This window comes from Phoca vitulina, unplaced genomic scaffold, assembly GCF_004348235.1.
Source record: "Phoca vitulina isolate PV1807 unplaced genomic scaffold, GSC_HSeal_1.0 scaffold31, whole genome shotgun sequence".
Classification (NCBI taxonomy): domain Eukaryota; kingdom Metazoa; phylum Chordata; class Mammalia; order Carnivora; family Phocidae; genus Phoca; species Phoca vitulina.
The window spans coordinates 20282583-20308493 of record NW_022589734.1 but is presented as its reverse complement, the minus strand read 5'-3'; the positions used below and the strand labels follow the sequence as shown (position 1 = coordinate 20308493).

At 39.7% G+C, this 25911-nt stretch overlaps 1 protein-coding gene across 4 annotated transcripts in view; it reads right to left on the bottom strand.

Moving 5' to 3' along the window:
• CDKAL1 (CDK5 regulatory subunit associated protein 1 like 1) overlaps positions 1–25911 on the bottom strand; it is a 708317-nt gene that overhangs the window by 459922 nt on the left and 222484 nt on the right. For all 4 annotated transcript variants that reach the window (XM_032424786.1, XM_032424785.1, XM_032424783.1 and 1 more), the window contains one exon: positions 23275–23395. In XM_032424786.1, coding sequence (XP_032280677.1) covers positions 23275–23395 — 121 coding nt within the window. The remainder of the gene's footprint in view (positions 1–23274; positions 23396–25911) is intronic.

The following is a 25911-nucleotide window of genomic DNA, read 5'->3' as shown; positions in this document are numbered from 1 at the left end:
ATTATGAATATTATGTGAATAATATCTAAGTCACAGTTTTGTAATAGATACGAGTTACACAGGTATACATATGTCAAAACTCAGGAAATGTGCTCTTAAGATGTTCATATCCCATTGCTTCTAAATTGTACATAAAAACTGTAAACAAATACTGACCTCTAGTTAATGACATGTCTGATGAAGCATTTAGAGAGAAGTGTTTGAATGTCTGCAATTTAATGTGAAATGTGTTGAAAAAAATAAGCTGGATCAATAGATGGTTAGAAATGGAGAGATGAGTAAATATGTGATACATCAAGGGTAATAAAATGTTAATGAGAGACTCTTCACTGTGAAATTCTTGCAACATTGCTAAGTTATTTGACATTTTTCATAATAAAATTTTGGGAAAATGTAAACAAGTCTGCTAGAGTGCCGTCTGCAGATCCTCTTTACAAAGCCTAAAGGCCTATCTTGCAAGACGAGGCCAGTACTCTAGTCACTGCCAAAAACGAAGATCTGGACACCCCAAGATATGGGTGGGGCAGTGGTTCGCACAATTACACCTAATGACGACCCACTTCAACTGGGTTTGTTTGTTTGTTTATTTATTTAAAGTCCCCATGAGTCTGAATTAACGTGGAAGAGTTAATATCTGTAGAGGATCACTCCACTAGGGGTCATGGTAGCATGTCCACTAAACTGAAAGCCAAGCCTAGTCTCTGATGCTTCTGGGGAATGAGTGGAGAAGGGGGTTGGTGTGGCTGAGGGGGACTAAGCGCTGACATCACGGAGACGGGGCTGCTATGGGGAGTTGAGGCTTGAGGACTCTCTACGGAACCTTTTGTATTACCAAGTCTGGTGGTGAAAATTAACAGGAAACCCTAAGGACTTTTCAGAGGCAACACCGACCCCCCCCCCCCCCCCCCCCCCCCGGGAACCAATCCTTCAGAAGTGAAAGTCTGGGCAATCTGTGGGCTTGAAACTCTGGCCAGCCAAAGGATAGAGGGAATAGGTAGAACAGCAAGGACATCCTAAATACCACCTCCTAGGCCAGTTTTTAATAAGAGTCCCTGAATCTCTAAGGATATATATGTGGATTTCAAGGATTCTGTGAACCCCATCAAACTATACAAAAACACTTAAAGAGGCACGTACATGTGTCCTTTTTTTTACCCCAATGAAGGGGTCTACAGCAATCACCAGATGTCAGTTAAAACCGGCAAAAAAAAAAAAAAAAAATCACTGACTGCACTGTATTCACAAATGTAAGTTTATTACATAATCCGCTATTTATAAGGATGACACTAGTAACTCCCTGTTGATAAACCAATTGGGCTGAACTGCCTGTCACAGTAATTTTTCACATTGTATCTTCCATTCTCTTACTTATATACCATATGACAAAACATTAAAGAGCACTAACTGTTTTATGAAGAGTCAGGTAACCTGTGAAGTTAGGTGATTCACAACAAACAGTCAGAGATATTAGTCCTAAGTGCCTATCATGTGCCAATTAACTGCCAAGAGGTTTGGATACACAAAGCTCAAGAGCACAGGTTCACACACGCACATACGTGTGCACACACACACACACACACACACACACATACAGGGCTAAAAAAAAAAGGAAAGCAAATAAAGGTGTTCTCTGGTAGCCTGTTACTAGCAAAATAGAATCTGGCTTATACTCTCTCCTTGTTTTCTTCCCTTTTTTTCTCCCTTCTGATTTTTCTTTCCTTTGTATTTTCAGGATGATACTAAGGTGCTTGGAGAGCACAGAAAAATTTTTTAGGGGAAAAGGGAAGAAAAAAGTGGTATCATTAAAACAGGTTTCAATTCCTATCAAGTATTACAAGAATTAAAGAGGCTGGTCATGATAGTTTGAGAAGTGTTTCACATATTTAAGAAAACATCACTGCAATAAAGATAGAGTTTCTGTGTGTTCCTGGGTGTCCTCTCCCCTCCCCCCAGGACCCTCTCGCCTCCAGGAACCACTGCTCTGGGAACCACCACTTTATAAATTTGTCTGCATTTTCTCTAATTTTATGTGGATGGTACAATGCAGTGTGTGATGGTTTTGTCTGAGTTCTTCTGCATAGTTATTCTGAGTTTCATCCATGCTTTTGCGTGTATCAAAAGCTAATTCCTTTATTTTGGTAGGTAGTCTATTGTATGCCTGTGTCATATTTGTCCTTTCATCTGGTGATGGACAGTGAGTTGATTCTAGTTTTGGGTTACTACATATGTTTCTATGATCATCTGATCTAAAAAAAATGCAGCAGCAACAGTTTGGTATGTACATCCTGGTCCAACAGCCCCAGCAGAGCTCAGTGCTCCTAGATATTGTTGACTCTGAATACTAAATTCTCCATGCTGTCGGGTTTTCCACCATCACATATTTTTATAGCCCCTCCAAAAAGGAGATTGCAATTCTTCCATATATATGATTAAGATGATTACACGCTGAATATGAGGATTGATTTTGTAGTATCTATTCAGACAAAAAAAATTCAAATTTAAAAAGTCATTATGACAAAGTAGCTATATACTAAACTTTTTGCAATTTTTAAAAAAGTATTTATGTATGTATGTATGTATGTATGTATTAAGTAATCTCTACCGCCAACATGGAGCTCAAACTCACAACCCTGTGATCAAAAATCGCATGCTCTTCCCACTGCCCCAGCCAGGTGTCCCAACTTTTGCAATTTTTATAGGCACAAGTTCCAAAGCAATAATAATTCCATTCTTTATGCACAGAGTAGCAAGAAAAACTGCAAGATGGGTATGCATGTGTGCATTAAGGTAACACGAACATACAGGCATTGGCTGAATTGTGAGCCAAACCCTTTCTTCTGTGACTGTCACATTTGTGTCCTAACCAAATTCCACCCTTGCCCATTCCCACCTCCAGCAACAACAGAATACCTCTGAAAGCTGTTTTCCAGTCAACAAATGGCAACTGGCAGGAACTGCCAGACTGAAAGAGAGTCTTCTTTAATGGGAAATGACAGCAGGTAATTAAAAAATTTTATTTAATAAATCAAATCATGACATAAACCTGCCATTTAACTGTCCTGTTATTCATCTCGTATTACCTTGAGGTGACAATATTCCACTCACCACTGTGGACAAATTCAGTAAGACTTCATTTACCCTCAGAAGCTGTTCCAAAACTAACTTATTCTCAAATATACAAACCCAAACCTACCTCCCTCTTTGTCCAGGTGACTTTGCTTCCTACATAGGTAAGGTATAAACCTTTTGTCAAAAATTTCAATCTCCTACTTTGGTTTTCCACCTAAATATTTCTTAATATGTTTTTTTTTATTTGCAGGATCAATTTTTTTAAAAAAAACTGTCATATGGTAATTTCTGTAACTAATTTCTTAGAGAGAATATAGTCAGTTCTATGAATTTTAGCACATGCAGAGACATTTGGAACCACCACAGCAATAAGAATATGGAAGAGTTCCATCACCCTAACACAATCCTTCCTGCTCTCCCTTTTGTCCCCCCTCTCTCTCTCCCTCCACCTCTAAGCACTGGAAATCACTGATCTCTTCTCCATCATTACCATTTTCTCTTTTCTTGAATGTCATATAAATAAATCATACAGTATATAACCTTTTTAAACTGGCTTTGTTCACTCAGCACAATGTTTTTGAGACTCATCCAGGATGCAAAGGGTATCAATCATTCATTCATGTTTTCATTGCTCACCATCCACTGAGTGGATGTAACATAGTTTATTTACCCATTCACTCCCTGAAGGACATATGAAATGTTTTTGGTTTTGGACAATTTGGAAGGGAGCTGCTATAAACACTTGTGTACAGGTTTTCCTATGAAGTCTCCATTTCTCATCCCCACAAGTGGGATTAATGGTCATATGGTAAGTTGGTGTTACATTTTTTGGGAAACTGCAAAACTTCTTTACAAAGTGGCTGTATCATTTTACATCCCCACCGACAATGTGTAAGAGGTCTAGTCGTTCCCAACCCTCACCTGATCCTGTCAGGATTTCTTAATTTTACCTAGTCTAATATGTAAGTTAGCATAGTAATGATGCTGAAAACCTTCTATGTGCTTATTTGCCCCTGGAATATCCTCATTGGCTTAGTGTCTGTTCACACCTCTTGCCCATTTTTTAAATGGGCTTTTGGTTTTCATACTTAGTTTTGAGAGTTCTTCTGGATATTACTCCTATGCTTGGGTACAGTATGTAAATTTTTTCTCCCGGTCTGCAGCTTACTCTTTATAGTATCATTCACAGAGCAAAATACCTTCATTTTGATGAAGTCCATCCTTTTTCCTTCTCTAGATCATGCTTTGGGTAACATGTCAAAGAACTCTTTGCCTCACCACAGATCACAAGAATGTTCTCCTATGTTTTCTTCTAGAATTCTACAATTCAAAATTTTACATTTGATGGTTAATACCAGGGCAAACTGTCATTATCTGTGAGGTTTAAGTCAAAGGATTTTTTTTTTCTTTTTCCATATGGATAATTATTGTTCCAGCAAAATTTGATGTTTTCACGGCTTTCCTGTTGGACAGACTTGGCACCTTTATCAAAAATCACCTGGCCATTCTGTGGGGATCTCTTTCTGGACTTGCTGTTCTGTTCCCAATGACTTGTGTGTCTATCCCTTCATCACTACCACACTCCCTTGATTGCAGCTGCTTTAGAATAGGTTTTAAGTTAGGGTGGTGTGATTCCTCCAATTTTATTCTTTTTGAAAATTATTTTAGGTGGCTCTAGTTCCTTTGCCTTTCCTTATAAAATCTAGGGTCAGCTTGTCCATAACTGCAAAAAAAGAAAAAATCCAACTGTAATTTGTATTGAAATTACTTTAAATCTAAAGATCAATATGGGAAGAAGTGATAACCTTTACCACGTTGAGTCTTCCAATTCACAACATTATATGTCTATATATTTTTTTAGGTCTTCTTTGATTTCCTCCATTGCATAGTTTTCAACATGCAGCCCTTAATATGATTTGTTAGATTTATACCTAAGTATTTATACATAAGTAATTTTTCTTGGAGCTTCTGTGTAAAGTAATTTCTTAAAATTTCAGTTTCCAATTGTACATTGCTAGTATGTAGAAATATGATTGCTTTTTGTGGGTTTATGTTGCATTCTTGTTCAACTCACTCATGAGTTCTAGGAGGTTTACTGTAAATTCCTTAGGATTTTCTATAACTGTGCCCTAACACATCTAATATTGACTCCTTTGGAAGTAAGAACTCAGATAGTTGCCAGTTTTAGAGCCCATGCCTAAAAACAAGGCTGACTCTTGAGGGCCAGCTGTGGTGGCCAAGTTGGGGTTAACCATCCTCTGATCTACTAGAGTTCCAGTCCCCGTCCTTTGCCCTGGGAACTGTGTGGTCATGGTGCTAGCATGTCTCACATACAAACCCACCCAAGCAATGACCAGTTTGATATTCAAGTAACAGGTGCTTTACATGAGAAAAATAGAGCACTGTCAGAATTCTGTTATACACTTATTCCTTGTGTTTCTCTTTAAAGAATGAGCCAAATTAACTGTAACTTATGCAGCAAAATGCAAACTTAGCAACAACCCATAGTAAAAAATAAGTCAATGCAACATAAGGAAATGTGGAGTGAAAAAGACAACCAACATCAAAATGAGGTCAATCGGTGATGATGCTTCTTACAAAAGTAAGCTTTAAGAAGGGAAGTCTGACAGAGAATAAATCAGACTTTCTCATCCAGTGTTCCAAGATAATTAAGTACTACAGAAAATAATCTGAGTGATTATTTTCTAAATTCTCCCAAGGATGGTACACAGATATTTACCAATCTAGAAGTCTAAGAAAGAAGTTAATTCATTTTACACAGCGAATGCCGTAGAACATTCAGGTGTTAGGTTCAGGCTTCATTCTCTCATAGATCACACCCTGAGAAAGACTGAAATACACACTGAGGAAGCAAATAGCAAGAGAGACTTTAGAATACCACTGGCATTTAGAAACCAAGTCATAAAAACTTTTTTGAGAGCTTCCATATGCTAGTCACTATTAGGTGCTAGGGATACAAACACACAAACCTACAAGGAAAAAAAGGAAGGTAAAGAGTAGAATCAGAAATACAGACGGGAAAGGCAAATAATGAATGAACAGAAGACGAATACAAGGAGATACAAAGTCTGGAGTTCTTGTGGAGGTTCTCACATATCAAAAGAGAAGCCTTGAGTCTCCATAGCCTCTTTATCCCATTTAATTCAATTCACTTAATAGAAAGATAATTTCACTGTGTTCCACTGTTTGTTCACCAAACATTAATGGCCAAGGTGATACCACTTTCTGGTGTTTCAACCTATACACACTTCAACACAAGCTAACATAAAATATCAATTTTACAATGTCTTGCAGATAACAAAAGCTTCTACTCCTTCCCCAAGCTCTAAAATCCTGAAGGTGAGGGTGTACCACCCATCACACTAGCCTCTTTTGTCTGTCATGAGCCAAGTTCTCCTACGAGTGGGTGCAGTGTGCAGGGCTGCCAAACTGTGGGCTGTGCGGTCCAGTGGGCCTCAGTTTCATCATCAATGAAACGAAAATTTTTAATCTCTAAAATCCTTTCTGGCTCTCACCGTCTCTGAATATATGAATCTGCCAAAAGGGTTTTTAATCATCCAAGGATAGAGTGTATTAGGAAGGTGTGTGGGCAGTTGGTATTTGGCCACAGGGCTACAAATAATAAAGGAACTTATTAAATAGTTTGCAAAGTGTATCCCTAATTAAAAGGGGTTTTTCCCCTCATCTTTTGTAAGAAAGGCCTCAGACCATTCTCATTAGTTGGCAAGAGATCTCAGGCAGTATAACCCATTAATAAAGAGTCTAAATCAACCTGTTGCTCACTATGCAAACTGTCGTGTTTTTCTACTATCCATGTAAACATTCAGTAAAGACATGTTACAAAGGACACACCCATATATTTTCAGTGGACATATTTAAATTCAACTAGTTCTTTCTTACCTACTGCACCAAAACAAGAAGGTTTTATGGGTTTTTTTTAGATTTTTTATTTTGGAGAAAGAGCGTGCATGTGTGCACGCACACAAGCAGGAGGGGCAGTGGGGGGAGAGGGAGAGAGAGAGAGAGAGAAACCCCAAGCAGACCCCTCACCGGGTATGAAGCCCCATGCAGGGCTCGATCCCAGGACCCTGAGATCACCACGTGAGCCATAATCAAGAGTAGGACGCCCAACTGACTGAGGCACCCAGGCACCCCAAAACAAGGCGGTTTTTAGTAAAACATCCTAATTATATAAAAGTCAAAGATGTGGGTTCCAGGCATTATTTCATCCATTCACTCACTCACTCACTCACTCACACAAATGTCTGGATGGTTCAGTAACCAGATTACCCCAAATGGCTATGTTGTTTTAGAAAGAAGGAATAAACAAACACAGGATTAAAGAAAATAAAGAGAACACAGTCTAATTAATGATGATGATGATGATGATGATGATGATAGCAATCACTTATACAGTAATTACTATTTGCCAGATGATATTTTAAACTATGCACAGATATACTTACTCCTCATGAGAAGCCTATGAAATAGATATTATTATATTATGCATGTTCCCACTTTAGAGATGAAGAGACCGATGCACAAACAAACTTGCTCAGACTTACCCAGTGAGCACTGGAGCCAGGATTTAGACCCAAGCAGTGCAGCTCCAGAATTATGCTCCTTACACTACGCCAAACAGCCCCTCACATTCGATACATGAGGCTGCAACTCTTAGCTACATTTATGCTAAGATGGTAGCTCTGGGCACATTACTTAATCTCTTCAACTTCAGTTTCCCTAAAATGGGGATAATCATGAAGCCCTTATAGTGGAATAATTGTTAGCACTGTAAATGGCAATGCTTTAGAGAGCAATCTGAGGGGCGCCTGGCTGGCTCCGTCAGGAGAGCCTGTGACTGTTGATCTCAGGGTCGTGAGTTCAAGCCGCATGTTGGCCTTGGAGCCTACTTAAAAAAAATAAAATAAAATGCCTGTAGAAAGTGCTCTGAGTTTATATTCCAAGACCCATAAAAGGATTCCTAACTTTGACATAATTCCACTTGTTAACTCATCCTAATTAAATATATTTGAAAATCTATGCTTCTTAATTATGTGGTAGAGTTGACCCTTGAACAACACAGAGGGTTAGGGGTGCTAACCCCCTGCACAGTCAAAAATCAACATAAAACTTTTGACTCCCCCAAAAATTTAACTACTGTTGACTGGGAGCCTTACCTTAACTACTGTTGACCAGAGAAGCTTACCAGTAACATAAACAGTCAATAAAAACATATTTTGCTTGTTATATGTATTATATACTATATTACTACAATACAGTAAGCTAGAAAAAAAAAAGGTTATTAAGAAAATCCTAAGGAAGAGAAAATACATTTCTGCAGCTGTACAAATACTTACTTAAAAAATCCAGATGTAAGTGGACCTGTGTGGTTCAAACCTGTTTTATTCAAGGGTTAACTGTAGTACATGTTAAACATGCTAAAGTTAATTGCAGTTAAAACAATCAGAAAAGAAAGAAAATAAAAAGACAAAGGTAAATTTATGAAGTACTGTATTCTAAAAAAAAAAAAAAAGTGGATACTCTAGTCTAGCTTTATTAAAGTTACTTTTTGGCTGTTATCAATATATCTAAATTCAGGGAAAAAGCTCTTCCAAATGTCCACTCTTAAAAAGAAAAAAAAAAACAACCCACAACTAATCATTCTGTATTAGATGTAAAGAAAAAAACAGCACATGGGTGGTACTGAAGACCAAAATAAATGTCTAAGCAATCAAAATATCTTAATGATAATGGCCCCTCGTGGGTGGACAGGATACACAAAGATGGAAGAATGGTAAGGGAACTAAGCAATAATTTAGAGAAGATGAAGAGACTGTAAGAGAAATCAGAAAATACAGCTATGGCAGGACCAGTCAACCAAAGTGGTCCAGGGACCATTACGATAAAAGCAAGGCAGTACCAGGTTACAGAAAGGGAGCTAAGAAATGCAGCAAGCCACAGCAATGCTGCCGCCAACAAGCACTGTGGAGCAGTACCGGGGAAATATCCTACGTATGAGTCGTAGAACAGTCGTGTTGCAAGGGCTGAATTCTGAATTAGGGCAGTAACTTCAAAATCAAACACAAAACAAACCCAAAATGCCTGTACTATTCTCTCCCCCGTCATCCACTTACGATAATCTACCACTAGAATTAAACGGAGTCACAGTATGTCTCCAAGGAGCCACTAGCAGGTGTCACTGAACGCCACTGACCCTCATGCTGGTGGCCGCACCCAGAGCCCCACTCTCTCCTCGTGGACATCTGACGCAGACAGACGTCTCTTCCAAAAACCAGTTCCACATGTCAACATCAGCACTGCTGTTGACACAGTGTCTTTGTCTTTATTGCTCTGCTTACTTTGCAAATAATTGTAAAATTAAGGTAGGAAAATAAAAACATAAACCTAATTGCAGAAATAAGAATGAGAAAGAAGCTGGGGTATGTGGAAAGGGGCCTTAACAGTTTCAGCCTTTGGAAATAAAATCAGAGGCGCTTAGTTTAAGAGAGTAAACAGAGAATCAACATTCAAAGGATCATGGATTGCCCAAACTCCAGAGTGAGAACAGCATGTGACCGCAGTGGATGACTTCTCAAAGGTAATCAACTAGCAAAGAGGGTGTCACCAGCTCGCACGCTCCACATGGTGAACACTGTGATTGGACAAGCCCATTTATGGCCCTCCTATGTTATTTTTTTCTATATTTGTGGTCACTTCTAGGTATACAACCCTAAGTCACAGACACATAAAAAGAACTGAGGTTATTATACTCCATGAAGACTAAAACAGAACTATTTACCAGTTAACTATGCTAGACTGGGACTCTCGGGAGGCAGGGATACACTAGGCAAGCCTTGTTTCTTTCACTGCACTTGGAGTAGCTGATACATACAGAGAGCCTACAAATATTTGTTGAATAAATGAGTGAAGGAGTACAGAACCAACGAATATGTAGACAAACCAACGAATAAAGCAGACCACCAAACTTGAGCTCTTCCACGCACAAGGTGCTACCGGTCCTAAATAAATAAATCCATCCTTACATACCATTCTCATAAATTTGTAGAGGCATGTGGGGGGAAAGAACAACAGAGAAGGGGAAAGGGGGTGGGAGAGGAAGAGAACAGACTTAAAATCCCGGTTCAGACAGTTTACGTTTTCCTCAAGAACTGTAATGGAACAATACATAAAAGGTACTTTACAGGGTGGAAAGATCTTCCTAAACCCGTATTACCTCCCACAATTAATAGCTATTTCAAGGAGAACCTCAAAAGAACCATAAAATATACATTACAAATCACAAAGCTACATATGTTGTTTGAAAACACAGAGCAGGATTTTAAAAAATGACCTTGCCTTAAACCCAGGTTCTTTCGTGAATTTACAAAAACAGACATTCCTCACAGACTGCTTCATCAGATAAAGTAAATGAGGTCGTAGCTACATGCACTATTGCCTTTTCAAAAAGCCAAACAAAACATTCTGCTTTGTCAGGGTTACAAAAAATAAAACAACTGGTGCTACCATGCTGAGATGTAGAAAAAAGAATTTTTTTAAGTGGTTTCTGAAATAAATATTAGATATGTACTATTTTTGTGTTAAAAAAAACTGACAAGCCTTTATCCACAATCGTATGTGTAATCCAAATATCCTTAATTAAAGTTGCGCTAGACAAGTTTTGGAGGGTTTTTCCCTTCCTGATAAGGATTAGAAAATAAGTTTTCTTGAAGCAACAGGAAAATTGACAGATGGTAGCTCTTTGGGTATAGCCAATTATCCACTCCCAATGTGCCCTTCCCAGTGCAACTCATTTTCATGCACCCTAACTCAAGCTCTGGTTAAAAAAAGTAAAAAAAAAAAAAAAAAAAAAAAAAGGAAAGAAAAGACAGGAAGATCCAGGAACCCTCTATCTCTAAATCTGTATGATTTGGTAGTCCCAAGCGCTACACATCAAAACAGGGAACTCATTCCACCGGATAAACTGGATGCACCTTCAGAGGCACCTGGCAAGCATCCTCGCCCACCTCCCTTTGACAGCCCATTCTCTTTTTAAAACTCTGGGGCCCACAGTATCACCCCCAGGTTTAGTACGATACCCTCCACTTTACTCTCAAACTTTAGCTCACACCGGCATCCCTTTCCATTAACCCAACAACTACAGTAGGAATGAAAGGATAAAAAACTGAGCTAGAGACCACCGACCTTGGGGTTTACTGGAAAAAGAACTGGTCAGATGAAGGGGTTCAAGTCACAACCCTGCCACTTACTGCCCCGGGGTCCTCAGCAAACTACACCTTAATTAAGTCTCAGATTTCTCTTCTGTATAGTTGTGAAAGTAGTAAACTTAATAATAATCACAGTGAACGGATGCTATGTGCCAGGCAGGGTGTTAGTTACTTTTAACAGATGACCTTTCAATTCTCACAATAGTATGATTATCCCCACTGTACAAATAAAAGAATTGAGCCTGATGGAGGGGTTGAATAATTTATACAATGTCACACAGCAAATGATGAAATGAGGAGGCCAAGGTCTGAACCTAAGCAATCTCAAGCCACCTCTTTCTTTCTTCTGCCATTCCCTACTCAAACCACCACCACACTCACAGACTCATCATCCCTGTGTAGGGCACAGCCTGCATGCGTGCCCGACGTGCGACAAGTCCACACCACTGTTCATGCGTGCATCTTCCCACCTGCTTAAGTCTCCTCTGAACCCAACTAGGAGATAAACTTTGAGACACAGTCTAAATATCCACTTTCTATGGAAGCCCTCCCTAACATCCCGACAATCCATCATGGTCCTAATATAACTCTGTCTACTCCTGTACTATTGTATTGACAATGTTATAACTGTTTTGTGCTTGGTTCACTCTCCTGGGGGATTCTCACGGGCAGACGCCAACACCTAATGGACACATCTATCTATCCTCAGCACTTAACACATGTTCCACCACATTTGTTGAGTAAATAAATGTCCAGACGGGGGGCTCTTTGGTTTTCTTAATGAACAAACATAAAAGACTTCTACACATGCAATAAAATTTTAAAAACTTTCTAAACTGTAAATACATCTGTAACTATTTACAATTAATGTACCTCCTCACCATACAATCTATGAACTAACTTGAAGAAAGTGTTAACCATTCTACTCAATTAACCATAACCTAAGGTTTCCTTAATGTTGCACCCAAATTTAAGTATCTTTAAATTTTCAGGTTTTTTTAATCCCTTCCTCAAACTACATAGTTTTGTTTAATTAGAAAAGTAGTAAGCAAGGTGCACTTTTTAGTTGGAGCAATGGTATATCCTCTAACATGCTAGCATTTGAAATGCTTTTTTATTTTTTTTTATTTTTTTATTTTTTTAAAGATTTTATTTATTTGACAGAGAGAGACACAGCAAGAGAGGAAACACAAGCAGGGGGTAGTGGGAGAGGGAGAGGCAGGCTTCCCGCAGAGCAGGGAGCCCGATGTGGGGCTCGATCCCAGGACTCTGGGATCATGACCTGAGCCGAAGGCAGACGCTTAACGACTGAGCCACCCAGGTGCCCCTGAAATGCTTTTTTAAAACCAACCATTTCTTTATATATAGTTACTAAGACAGTTATATATTTCAAAGTTTATATAAAACAATGACTACATAAAGAAGAATTTACAAAATTTAAGATTAAACCCCCATCCTAATTCTGCCTAAAATTTCTAGCTGGGCCTCTTATTCAAAGGCATTTATTACACCAGCATTTAAATGTTCTACTAAATGATAATTACTTCACAGGTATGAACCAACAGTGCCATCCACTGTTCTTATGAATGATCTTTCCCAAATCCAGCTTTATAAGGCACTAAAAATAAGATTACTCTAAAATTTTATGTCAACAGTATTTAAGTGAAAATAAGGTATTTGGGGATTTCATTGAAGATATCAAAAAAGCAGCAAATTTCAGGACAACTAGTTTTTGGATAAAAGTAAAAATGTAACAAGTTCAAAATCACCATAAATACTTCAATTTCACACATTTAATTGTTTGAGATAAGTTTCACTTCATTCATAGTCCAAATTATCATATTCTCTTTTTCTACAAAACAAATGACTAGAGCAAGAGAGAAATAATTACAATTACACTCCAGTGCAGCCAGAAAAAATTCTCTGCATTTGAGTAACACTGCTGTCCCTAAAACACTAAAATATTTATGAAGTGAATACTGTGAGCAAGACACTGTACCGAAAGCTATGGGGGAAACTAAGATTAATTTTTTTTAAGTTTGTCGTTCACTTAACACTGAACAAGTGAAGCGGGAGACTGATAAGCTGATGATGAACTGAATGAACTCCTAACTTTAAATTGTGGAACCAGCCACTTCCTGGCCTAGATAGTACAAAGGATGAAGAGAGAGAAAGGGGAGGAGGAGTCTCGGAGAATACTGGTAGAGTGGAGGATACAGCAACATCAAAATTCTAAGGAAGACACTTACTGAAGTACTCATACTGTGTGAGGGGACACATATAATACAGGCAGCACGTGTCTACATCAGAAAAGAGATCAGCTCTAAGAGGGATCTAACTTATCTGAGTCACCAAGCCAGAAAACAACAGTGTCTATGACTCCAAACCCAAATGCAGAGCTCTCTCCAATGAACCACAGACTCCAGTGTCTTTTCCAGGAATAAGCCGATGTCACGCTCCAGGCTCATGGCCTCCAGGAGGAGATAACGTTCTTGGCCTCCAGAAGTTTACAGAAGAACGAGAATAACAACAGCTCTCTGCTCACCTTAGGGACAGCTACAAGAATGGTTACAAGCTCTCGAGTCAGGCTTCGCATTAGCCATGTTAGGACTTCTGTAGTTTACTTTTGTGAAAGAATTTACTGTAGAGAGCAAAATATAAAATGTGCAGGTCATTTTAAGCTACAAATCTAAAGAACAGTCTCTCTCTTCTAGTAATTAATCAGAAAGACTACCTTCCAGAGATTACCTTTGCTCAACAGCAGAGGCTTTGCAAATTAGCATAATAGATGACAGAAATAAGTTTTCACTTGTGAAAGTAGCGGTTAGCTACGAAGGACAAGTGGGTAACTCCTAGCATAAAGGGTAGTAGAAACAAGATCTAAGGAGAGAAATCAGTGGCACTCCAGATAAGTGGATTGGCTAAAATAGTCTCCACAGTAGGGTAAAGGATCTGTTAACACACCAGCTGAGACCAGTTTCTCAACCTATAGTGACAGACCAGGATTTTGATTTCCAACTTCTAGTAAACCATCATTTTTATAAAATACAATGAAAATTAATTCCAAGCTATTGCAGCAGTGGTAAACTATCTTAAGAGTTTCTCAAATGTTTGCTGTCCATTTCTCCCCTTGTCACAGAGCAGCCATCAGCAGTTAATGACCCAGCACTGGTCCATGAACCACACTTCGGGCAGCCCTGGCTTGGACACTAAGGATCTTCTTGGGCTTGGTCCCTACTGGGCCATCACTCCAAACACTGGTAGAGGATTCTGGTCGACTGAGGCTGACCACACTGTCTCACTGGGCTCAAGTGAACCTTTCAACGCAAGGTGTGATTTAATCACCCAAAAGGAGAGTTCGGACTTCACCGGGCTTACAAGAACAGGTGGACTGTGCCGGCTTGCTTAGTAAGTTCTTATTTCAGATTGTGGACTGGGACTTGCTTTCATTATAACCTGACAGCTGGGCTGGAAGGAAGCAACTAATCCCCATTGGTAGTGACTACCGTCTATCCAAAAAACCCCTAAGAGTTAGTTGTACGTAACGAAACTGGCTCGGGTTAATTTGCAGTCATCAGTGCCCGACATATAAAAAGCCAAGACTGACCCATAATTTTTAAATAAGAGAATGACTATATAGTCTGCCAAAACTTTCTGGGAAATGTTTTATCTTGAGATTCTGCCTCTTAGAGAGGGTTATTATGACCTTCTAACAGCTGTGTCTAAGGATGACACAGAAGCTGAAGGAGCTATTCTCAAGACAGCGTATTCAAAAGACGGCCATGATTTATATCATCAGGACATTGGAACAACAGTCTAGCATGAACTAAAGAAAAAAATCTTAATTTCTTCACATGATGCTAAGATACAAAAACTCAATAAATCGTTATTGAATATACTAAAATATGCAGTCATTTCAAAGACATTATAAGCTTTTCCAAACTTTGTCCTCGCACAATATTAAAAGGATTCACCCTAGTATGAGTGTGATCCCACATATATTCAACCTTCTAAGAGGCTTTCCTTGGAACCTTAATTAAAAGCTTTTTAGAATGGGCGCCTGGGTGGCTCAGTTGGTTAAGCGACTGCCTTCGGCTCAGGTCATGATCCTGGAGTCCCGGGATCGAGTCCCGCATCGGGCTCCCTGCTCAGCGGGGAGTCTGCTTCTCCCTCTGACCCTCCTCCCTCTCATGCTCTCTGTCTCTCATTCTCTCTCAAATAAATAAATAAAAAAATCTTTAAAAAAAAAAAAAGCTTTTTAGAGTGCTTCTAATTAAAATACCTCTTAAAATGTTTTTTTATACAATGTAATTTTCTGAAAGCTCTAACTTAAGAGTAACAGAAAAAGATGGCATTTGAGGCTTCGACGTTCCGCGCATGTACTGATGATGGCGGTAGTCCTGTTTGATGCCAAAGGTCAGGGAAACCACTTTACTGTGTGGCTGCCACTGCGTCTCACAGAGGGGCGGTGAGGAAGTGTCTGAGTATCTCACAGCTCTCAAATTCGAGGTCTGCAGGTCCCTGCTGTGCACCCTTAGCCCCTAGAAAGATAGTCATGTTGCAATCTAAAAGCATTCCCCAGGATACAGAATAGAAAGAGACCCAAATCCTCCCCATCCGGCAGCTGCAATTAAGTCTGAGTTTAGAGCTGCGTGTTTTGGATTAGTTCATTCCATGTTAGTTACCTGTTGACTTGCGAAATGTTTACCTTTGCATATCATAATACTTAACACAATACCTGGTAATGTGTAAGCACATAATAATTGTATTTTCAAATGTACTATGATTATGTCTAGTTAATAACTATTTCATGTTGTAATCATCAGAACCAGAAAGATAACAAAATGTTATTAGGTGTGATTATATTTCTCTAAAAACAACTCCACTTATATAAAATAAATTATCGTTCTTTCATTCATTCATTCATTCAAATGTTTAGAGAGCACCTATGAATCCAGCACTGGATAGAGATGGTAAATTCTGAACATTATAGAAAGAAAGTGAAAACATCCAAGTTAGCTTTTTTCCACAAAGACATGATATTACAGGTGGAAAAAAGTAACAGATACTTTAAAAAATGATAATAATTTCAAGTACATAATCTCAAAATTAGATTTCCCTTTAAAGGTTCCCATATACCATCATTTTATGTCTGACAGATGGCAAGTAACAAGAAAAATGAGATAAATCTTAAAAGAGAAAGTGTTAGTAAAATATTACAGGGTCAGACAGTATTTTCTTAGATGTGCTCAGCCCAGGGAGGAATATCCCTTCAAACAAGGGATAATCTGATAGTAGGACCTAAAAAGCAATACAACTTCTATCAGAACGGCTAAGCAGCATCCAACTCTTGGCTTTGGAAGAACAAAAATTGCCAAGAGATTGTCAAAACTGATGACTTTAATAGTGACAGAGAAGGCAAAAATGAGGCACAGATTTTCTTTATGGCCCAATTTCCAACTTTTCACTTTTTGTCTCTACACTACCTAGGACCTTCTGTCTCCACTGCTAGAAAAAAAAACAAGGCAATCACACACATGGGGCCCCTAACAAAACCTAAGCTTTCCAACCTCAGTGCACTTCTTGTGTCTATGCACAGGATGACTCCTTATTATGTGGACCACAGTGTTGGATGGATCCTTTTTTTAAATCTACATAAACACCCACATATACTCTACTTCAGAACTATAAACACATTCTACCAATTTAATGAAAAAAATGAAACACTTTGGCATGAATCTTCAAATTTTTATCTTTACCTCAGAAACTAGCTCATTTCTGGCTAGATACTTAATTCGAATCTAACATGTGACGTCACTTCCAGTTTATAGAAAATACGTAGTATAGAATAACAACTGAACACCAACACCAATGGGAGGAAGAGAGGAGAAAGGAGTGCTGACGAATCCTGGGGAGGGAGGCTGGTATTCCAATCAAGAACTTGCCCTATCTCGAGTCAGGGCCATCAAAAGATCACAGTATATTAACTAAAACATAATGGGACAAAACACAGAAACACTACCCTCTATTTCACCTGCTAGTGCGAAAGAACGGAACCATGTTCTGTACACTCAATCATTTAAGACCTTTAAGAAAAAGAACGAAGTCCTACACTTGGGCTTACCAATGTCCTTTACTCCTATACCTAAGGATGCACAAAAGTGTCCTTCTTCCTTGCCAAGGCTTACTTTTCCATCTGTATACATGATCCCATTGAAACAGTTCCTGCTGTCAATATTTATTTCTACTCCTTACCCCCTGCCTCTAAACAGGCTCAGACAGAAGCATCTTTCCATTCTCTAGAGACCACTTCTCTTCCTTTATAGTTAAACTCCTCCAAAGAGTAATCTTCATGGAGCAAAACTTACTAATTTTGAATCTTCCCACTCTCCTGAAACGGTTCACCTATCCCAGCATTATTTCTCCTGAAGGGGTCGAAAGCAACTGATGGGATGACTCTCCCTATTCACACACCTTCATCTCTGACTACGTCTAGTTCATAGATGACTCCTCCCATATCCTATGCGCAGACAGTAAGCACTCACCTTCCATGACCTCACTCACTCACGCCTCTCCAACTAAAGCTTCTTTGTGGCCTTGTATTTCCATCCCCCGCCATTCCTTGGAACTTCCAAATCAATGGTTACAAGTAATTCCACTGGCGTATGCCAAAGCCCATTTTCTTAACCGTGACACAGTTCTGCCATCCTTACTATTCATTCCCCAAACTACCACTCGGACCCCTAGTCCTTCCTGGCAGGGTTACTGTAATGGCCTCATAAATGATCTCCCTGTACCTATCTTCCAACACCAACGCACATTACAAGCTGGTACCAGAATAATATCCCTACTGCCCAGCTACGATTATTTCTCACCTCTGTTCCAGACTTCAGCGGCTCTCCTTGTCCTTTACTAACTGAATTAAGTGTAATTTCTCACCCTGGGGCAATTACATTCTTCACACAAAAGATGATTTATCCCACTTTTCCTTGCATACATTGGAAACACCAGACTGCCCAGAGAAAATTATCTTCTTCATAAACAACTCACGTGGTCCACTCACACGCCTTTGCTCATTCTTTCCTCTACCTACAATGTTCTCATCATACCTATCCTACTCCCAGGAACTATGCAGGCCAAACGGGAATTAAAGCTGCAGATGATATTAAGGATGCTAATCAGCTGACACTAAAATAGAGTATCCAGGTGGCTCCAATGTAATCACTTAAAAGTGGGAGAGAGAGAGAGAGTCGGAGGAGAAATACGATACTGCAGGCTTTGAAGATGGAAGAAGAGGATCATATGCAAGGAATGTGGGTGGCCTTTCGAGGCTGAAGAAAGGAAGTAAACAGATTCTCCCCAACAGCCTACAGAACACAGCCCTGCCTATACCACGTTAGCACTGCAAGACCTGTGTTAGACTTCTGACTTCCGGAACTGTAACGTAATAAATTTGTGTAGTTATAAGCCACCCAGTTAGTGGTCATCTGAAACTGAATATACCTCCATACATAATCATCACAATTCTACCTATCTTTTGGGGCCCATTTCAAAAGTCTCTATAATGCAAAGAGTATTCGGCTCCCACGAGATCCCTCTCTGCCAACCACACTAGAGAGGCTTCCTTGCTCCTCTGAACCCACAAAAGTATCTGATGGACTAATAGGTAATTCTCGGTCTTAGCCGCTTACCAGTTACACGACAACGTAAAGTCTCTTAACCTCTCTGCACTTTACTTTCGTCACCTATTAAAAAACAATCTCATGAGGCTGTTGTGAGGATTAAATACAGGAAAGAATATACATTTCTAAGAACTGTGTCTGGCACACAGTAGGCATTCAATTCGCCTTAGGAATCATCATAAACTTTATTCTCACTTGTTTTTTAGAGTCAAAGCCACATCACTGTCTTACCAGCGTACCAGACAGACATGTGCCTCCCCACGCTTCCTCTGCAGGGCGTCTCTGCCACACGAGAGACAGTCTAGAAACAGGAGCTGTACTAGGCGACTGGCAGCTAACCTCAAAAAGCTCACCTCAGAAGACAAGAAGAGCACTGGAAACTGGAGCAATGAATCAAGTGGACCAAAATTTATATACTCAATACAGCAAACAGAAACAAAGATGGATAGCTGAATGCCAGAGAGAGGGTTTAGGAGAAAAGATAAATGTTATTTAAGAAATAAAAGGCACACTCATTATAGACATTATGATCAAATACATAATTCTCTCAGCTCCTCCAGAATCTAGCATGACCTGAAATTTTTAACTTCTTCATTGGTAAAGCAATTAATACACTCCTTATACTCCTTTAGAAATGTAACAAAGCGTAACAACTTTGTAGACTCTAACAGTAACTTCAACAATTTACTAACATACACAATAAAGCTTGGGGCAAATGTGAGCCTTTTCCCAAATGGAGAATGGAAAATTTATATGAAATTTAAGATGTCCATTTTTAATTTGAAACCAATACAATTTTGTCAAGATTTTGATGGAAAGGATAATTTTCTCTTGAAAGAAATAATTATGGATATACTTCTTTTAAAACATTTGAATATAAGTTTAAAAAAAAAAAAAAGCAATGAGCTCCACCAGAGGTAAAAAATAAAATCCAAGCAAAGATGTTAAGAATGATACCATGACAAATGCTTACAGGGATGCTCTCACCTGAGAGCAAATGATAAGGCTACAACTGATTCAGGAAAGTGATTAGTAGTCAGAGAAGGTCAGAAACACCGATCTCAATTAGAGATAATATGGACTAAATTCTCTTAACAACAAAAGCATATTTGCTAATTTACTTACTAAGGGTCAGTTCTATATGGTAATATGAGAGAGTGATGGCAAATAATCAGTGAGCTTTAAAAGGCTTACAGTGCAGGGGCAACTGGGTGGCTCAATCATTTAAGTGTCCGACGCTTGATTTCGGCTCAGGTCATGATCTCAGGGTCATAAGATTGAGCCCCGTGTCAGGCTCCGCACTCAGTGAGGAGTCTGCTTGAGGACTGTCTCTCTCCCTCTCCCGGTGTCCCAACCCCCATGCTCACGCTCACGGGTGCACATGCCCCCTCTCTCTAAAATAAATAAATCTTTTTATAAAAATTTAAAAAATAAAAAGTTTATAGTGTAGCCTCATTTTAAGAAACACTAAATCCAAAAGAAAGGAAACCCAAATAAAATTCCTGAATATTTTTCACTTAGCACCTGAAAAGAGCATATAACTGCACAGGGAAGGATTACCAACACGGTGAATGGGGAAAGGATAAGAGGTGCCAGGGACACCTGACGGTGTGCCCAGGGGCCTGCAGTCAAGACAAAGGAGAACCTTGAGTTTGGGAATCTCAAGTCGTTCAGTGTGACGGAACCCTGGAGGGTGAGGCAGGGAGTGACCACATGAAGAAGTGCACAGAAACTAGAAAAATGAAGCATCTTTGAAAACCAACAGTTAAAAGCAACACTCCAGAGGTCAACAAGAGCTTCAAAGTCACACTGAAGAAACCAAATGGATCTAAATATAATAGTGTTTGATAGACCCTGAAATATTAACATGCTTAAAGAAATGTATCTTGGTGAAAAAGGGATGATTATTCCTATATTGGGAAAAAAAGAGAGAGAGAGAGATTCTCAGAAACACTTGACTTTGCCCTCCTAAAGGCATTGTTCAGGAGAAAGCTTGCTTAGCCAAACTCCAGGTATTAAGGTCCAACTGGGAAGGCAATCTGTACTGTGAAGAGAATTTAGCATAAACCCATTAAAATTTCAAATTATAAAAATCAATCATTCATTCATTCAGTAAGTAAATATTTATTAAATCCCTGCTGTGTACGTTCTTCCATATTCTAAGGATACAGTGGTAGGCAAGAGAGTTGAAATTCCCTGTCATCTTGGAGCTTACTACATGCCAATGAGGAGAGACGATTAAAATAGAAATGAACTCATATATATTTCAATAATGACAAGTGTTACAGAAGAAAATAAGGCAAACAGGGAGGATAGGGAATGTAGGGATATGGCAATTTTAGGTAGGAAATCGGGAGTAAAAAGAAAAACTGCAGTATCTGAAGGAAGAAGGAGAATGGAGACAGAGGGAGAAACAAACAGCCTTATGCTTCTAATTTGGCTCAGGCTCAAAAGAGAGAATATATTAGATGCTCCAGTCAATGTGATAATGACATTTCTCACTGCTATACTCTGATTTAATCACTAGCCTCTGAGCTTGATGAGTGCAGGTTTCTGAATCTTCAACGCTGAAGACCAGACGTTGGTCCCAGGTAAATTCACCAAGGCAAAGGAAAGTCAACCCAGGCAGCTTTTAGGGAAAAACCAAATGACATCTTCAACCTTCCCTGATATTTGGCAGTGGTGAGAAGGATTAACCAGAAGGTGATAAAACTAGAGAAAAGATGGCCAGTGACAAAAGAGCTGGGACTGTGCAGGAGGAAATGGAGGCATGGCTTAGAGAGGTAGAACAGTGCTGGAGAAGGAAAAAGACAAGTTCACCCACTCTCCACAGGAAACAGCATGACGGAAGCAAAGGACAAAGGAAAACAATTCCAGAAAAGAGGGAAGGAGGCTGAAATCAAAAAGAAGCAGGACAGGGGCACCTGGGTGGCTCAGTCGGTTGAGCATTTAACGCTTGATTTCAGCTGAGGTCATGATCTCAGGATTGTGAGATCGAGCCCCGCATTGGGCTCCATGCTCAGTGTGGAGTCTGCTTGAGAATCTCTCCTTCTCCATCTATCTCTAAGTCCACCCCACCCCCCCACTCATGTGCCCTCTCTCCCTCCTAAATAAAATCTTGGGGAAAAAAAAAAAAAAAAGCAGGATAGCTTATGTCTGTTCAAGGCAGTTCTGTGATTGGAGGGACTCCCATGATTTAAAGAACAGAAGGCCTTGGCCTCATCAGATTTTCAGACTACACTAATATTGATGACAAATTCCATTAATGCAAATAAAACGAAGTACAAATGAGCACACCAAGAGTCAAAAGTAAGGGTCAGGAACTTCAAACTAAGATGTGAAAATAAGAGTGCTTAATATTCAGTTAACGATGCTTATTTTTAGTTCAAAGCTCACAAGGGCAACATTTTATTTTTATTTTTTTAAAAGATTTTATTCAGGGCGCCTGGGTGGCTCAGTCGTTAAGCGTCTGCCTTCGGCTCAGGTCATGATCTCAGGGTCCTGGGATCGAGCCTCACATCGGGCTCCCTGCTCGGCAGGAAGCCTGCTTCTCCCTCTCCCACTCCCCCTGCTTGTGTTCCCTCTCTCGCTGTGTCTCTCTCTGTCAAGGAAATAAATAAAATCTTTAAAAAAAAATAAAAATAAAAAAAAAATAAAATAAAATAAAAGATTTTATTCATTTATTTGAGAGAGAGAGAGAGAGCGCACAAGCAGGGGGAGGGGCAGAGAGAGAGGGAGAAGCAAACTCCCCATTGAGCAGGAAGCCCAACTCAGGGCTCGATCCCAGGACCCTGAGATCATCATCTGAGCCAAAGGCAGATGCTTAACTGACTGAGCCACCCAGGCACTCCAAGGACAACATTTTAAAACATGTATTTCAGATAGTTAATAATCAAAACATGGTTAGTATCTCGGACATTATTTACTATAACTCTATTGAAAAAACATAGATGATGGGTATGTTAATCATTCCAACAACAAAACTCTTTTTAAAAATATTTTAATCAAAGGTTAGGCTGGAAAATGAAATCCATGTTTATTACCAAAAAGACATCGGAATAATATTAATCAAAGACCTAAAACCTTGCTGCAAACATACAGGTAATTTGTACACAGGGAACATTTAATAGGGAACTACATTCATGCGATTTAGAGCTTTTTGATTTTTCTTTCCCATGAAAATGTTCAACTGCTTTACTCTGTCACATGTTCAGAGGGAAAACCTGAATTCATGAAGTATACTGAATATTTTATGAGTAAGCTTGAGAGACACTTACCCAGTATTGATGGAAATGATTTCTATCAGTGGATTCTTCCTGATCTTTGGCAAATCCAATCGCGCTCCACCCAAGCGCTTTCCATTATCCTTTTTCTGACCCAGCAGTCTCACAGAGTGACCTTCAAATAAAGCATATAAATACACATTAGCATCAGCCACAGAACTTCACTTTAATTTACTGCTCTCAACAAATGTGTTAATATTTTCATTGATCTTCTTTCTTTTATGAAACAAACAACAAAATATATATATGAGAAGATGTGACCATTGACCTAAGAAATACTGCCAAAGGGACAAACAGCTGTGTGCACGTCCTGCAGTCAAAAGTGCTTTACTTATAATATCTGCACATTTCTACTGCACACATGACAGAAACAGAAATATCCTCAGAATGTCATTCCATAAGGTATGCATGCTCTCCAGCATTGACCAGGTATGTATACGAAACAGGAAGGGTTCACTTGGGCACTGGGCCTGCCAGCCAACTCATTGCTGGGGATTAAAAAAAAAAAATGCAAAAGCAGACTATCTGCTCAAAGCAAACAGCAAATCAAAGAAATAAAGAATTAGATAGGAGGAGCAAGATGGCAGAGGAGTAGGAGACCTGGATTTCGTCCGGTCCCAGGAATTCAGCTAGATAGGGATCAAACCATTCTGAACACCCACAAACTCAACAGGAGATCGAAGAAAAGAATAGCAACTCTCTGAACAGAAAAGCGACCACTTTCTGGAAGGTAGGATGTGCGGAGAAGTGAATCCAAGGCGATATTCGGGAGGATACTCGCCGCTACCGGCAAGTGATAGAGCCGCGGAGCACAAAATCGGAACTTTTAGAAGTCGGCTCCTCTGAGGGACGTCGCTCCAGTGGCTAAGCGGGGAGTGGAACCCTCGCCGGGACAGTGTGGTCTCAGGACCCTCGGGGTCACAGAAAGACCGGGGGTGCCTGAATGCGGCAGAGCTCCCAGGTACCGGAGCGGGGAAGCCGGCTGCAGAGACGGAGCCGAGGCACAGGCTCTAAGCTCGGGGTTGCCATAAACCGGGATCCACGGCAGGCCACTGCTCCTCCAGCAGGGACCCAACGGGCAGCAGATCCGGGGAGACTCACCTTCCTCCCCCGGGAGGAGCGGCGCGGGAGCGCACTGCAGGGATCTGCTGGGTTTGGAGACTCCACACGGGGTCAGGTGCCAGAGACAGAAACGCTTGGTCACAGTCAGGGTGAGCACGGAGTGCGGCCGGATACCGGGGAGACAGGAGTGACTGACTGCTTTTCTCTAGGGGCTCACTGAGGAGCAGGGCCCCGAGTTCTCGGATCCTCTGGGGCGGAGATTGGGAGGCCGTCATTTTCACTCTCGTCCTACAAAGCTGTACGGAAAGCTTGCAGGGAACAAAAGCTCCCGAAAGCAAACCCGAGCACATTACTTAGCCGGGCCCGGACAAGGGTGGGGCAATTCCGCCTCCGGCAAAGACATCTGGGAACCATGGCAACAGGCCCCTCCCCCAGAAGATCAGCGAGAACAGCCAGCCAAGACCAAGTTTACCGATCAATGAGAACGGCAGAACTCCAGCGCTAGGGGACTACTGCACATAGAACCCATGGCTTTTTTACCATGATTCTTTAGTCTTTCAAAGTTATTTTTTTTTTCACTTTCTTTTTCTTGAACTTTTCTTTTTCCCTTTTTCAACCAACATCTTATCAATCCCTTTTTTAAAAAATCTTTTTTATTTTTCATTTTTAGAGTCATATTCTACCCCTTCATAATAGTTAACCTTATTTTTGGTGTGTATATATATATATATATATATATATATATAAGTTGTTCTCTCTTTAAAATTTTGGGATACACTTTCTTCTAACAGACCAAAATATACCCTAAATCTCTAGTGTATGGCTTTCTTCTAGTCTCCTGCCTGATCACATTCTCTCCCCCCGTTTTTTTTAATCCTCTTCTTTCTTTTTTCAAACAACTTCTTATCAATTCCTTTTATATAATCTTTTATAATTTTCAACATCACAGTCATATTCCATCCCTTCACCGTATTTACCCTTATTTTTGTACATATATAAGTTTTTCTTTCTTTAAAATTTTGGGAGGCACTTTCTTCTAAAAGACCAAAATACGCCCAAAATCTAGTGTGTGGCGCTGATCTATGCACCAGCCTGATCATATTTGATCATATTCTGGTTTTTTTGTTGTTGTTTGTTTGTTTGTTTCATCTTTTTCTTTTTCTTTTTTTTTTTCTTTCTTTCCCTTCCTTTTCCCCTGGTTTCAGGCCTCTTCTGATCTGTTTAGTGTTTATTTTTCTGGGGTTGTTGTTAAACTGTTAGCATTTTGTTCTCTCATTCATCTATTCTCCTCTGGACAAAATGACAACATGGAAAAAATCACCTCAAAAAAAAAAGAACAAGAGGCAGTACCAAACGCCAGGGACCTAATCAATACAGACATTAGTAAGATGTCGGAACTAGAGTTCAGAATGACGTTTTTAAAGATACTAGTTGGGCTTGAAAAAAGCATGGAAGATATTAGAGAAACGCTTTCTGGAGAAATAAAAGAACTAAAATCTAACCAAGTCAAACTCAAAAAGGCTATTAATGAGGTGCAATAAAAAATGGAGGCTCTAACTGCTAGGATAA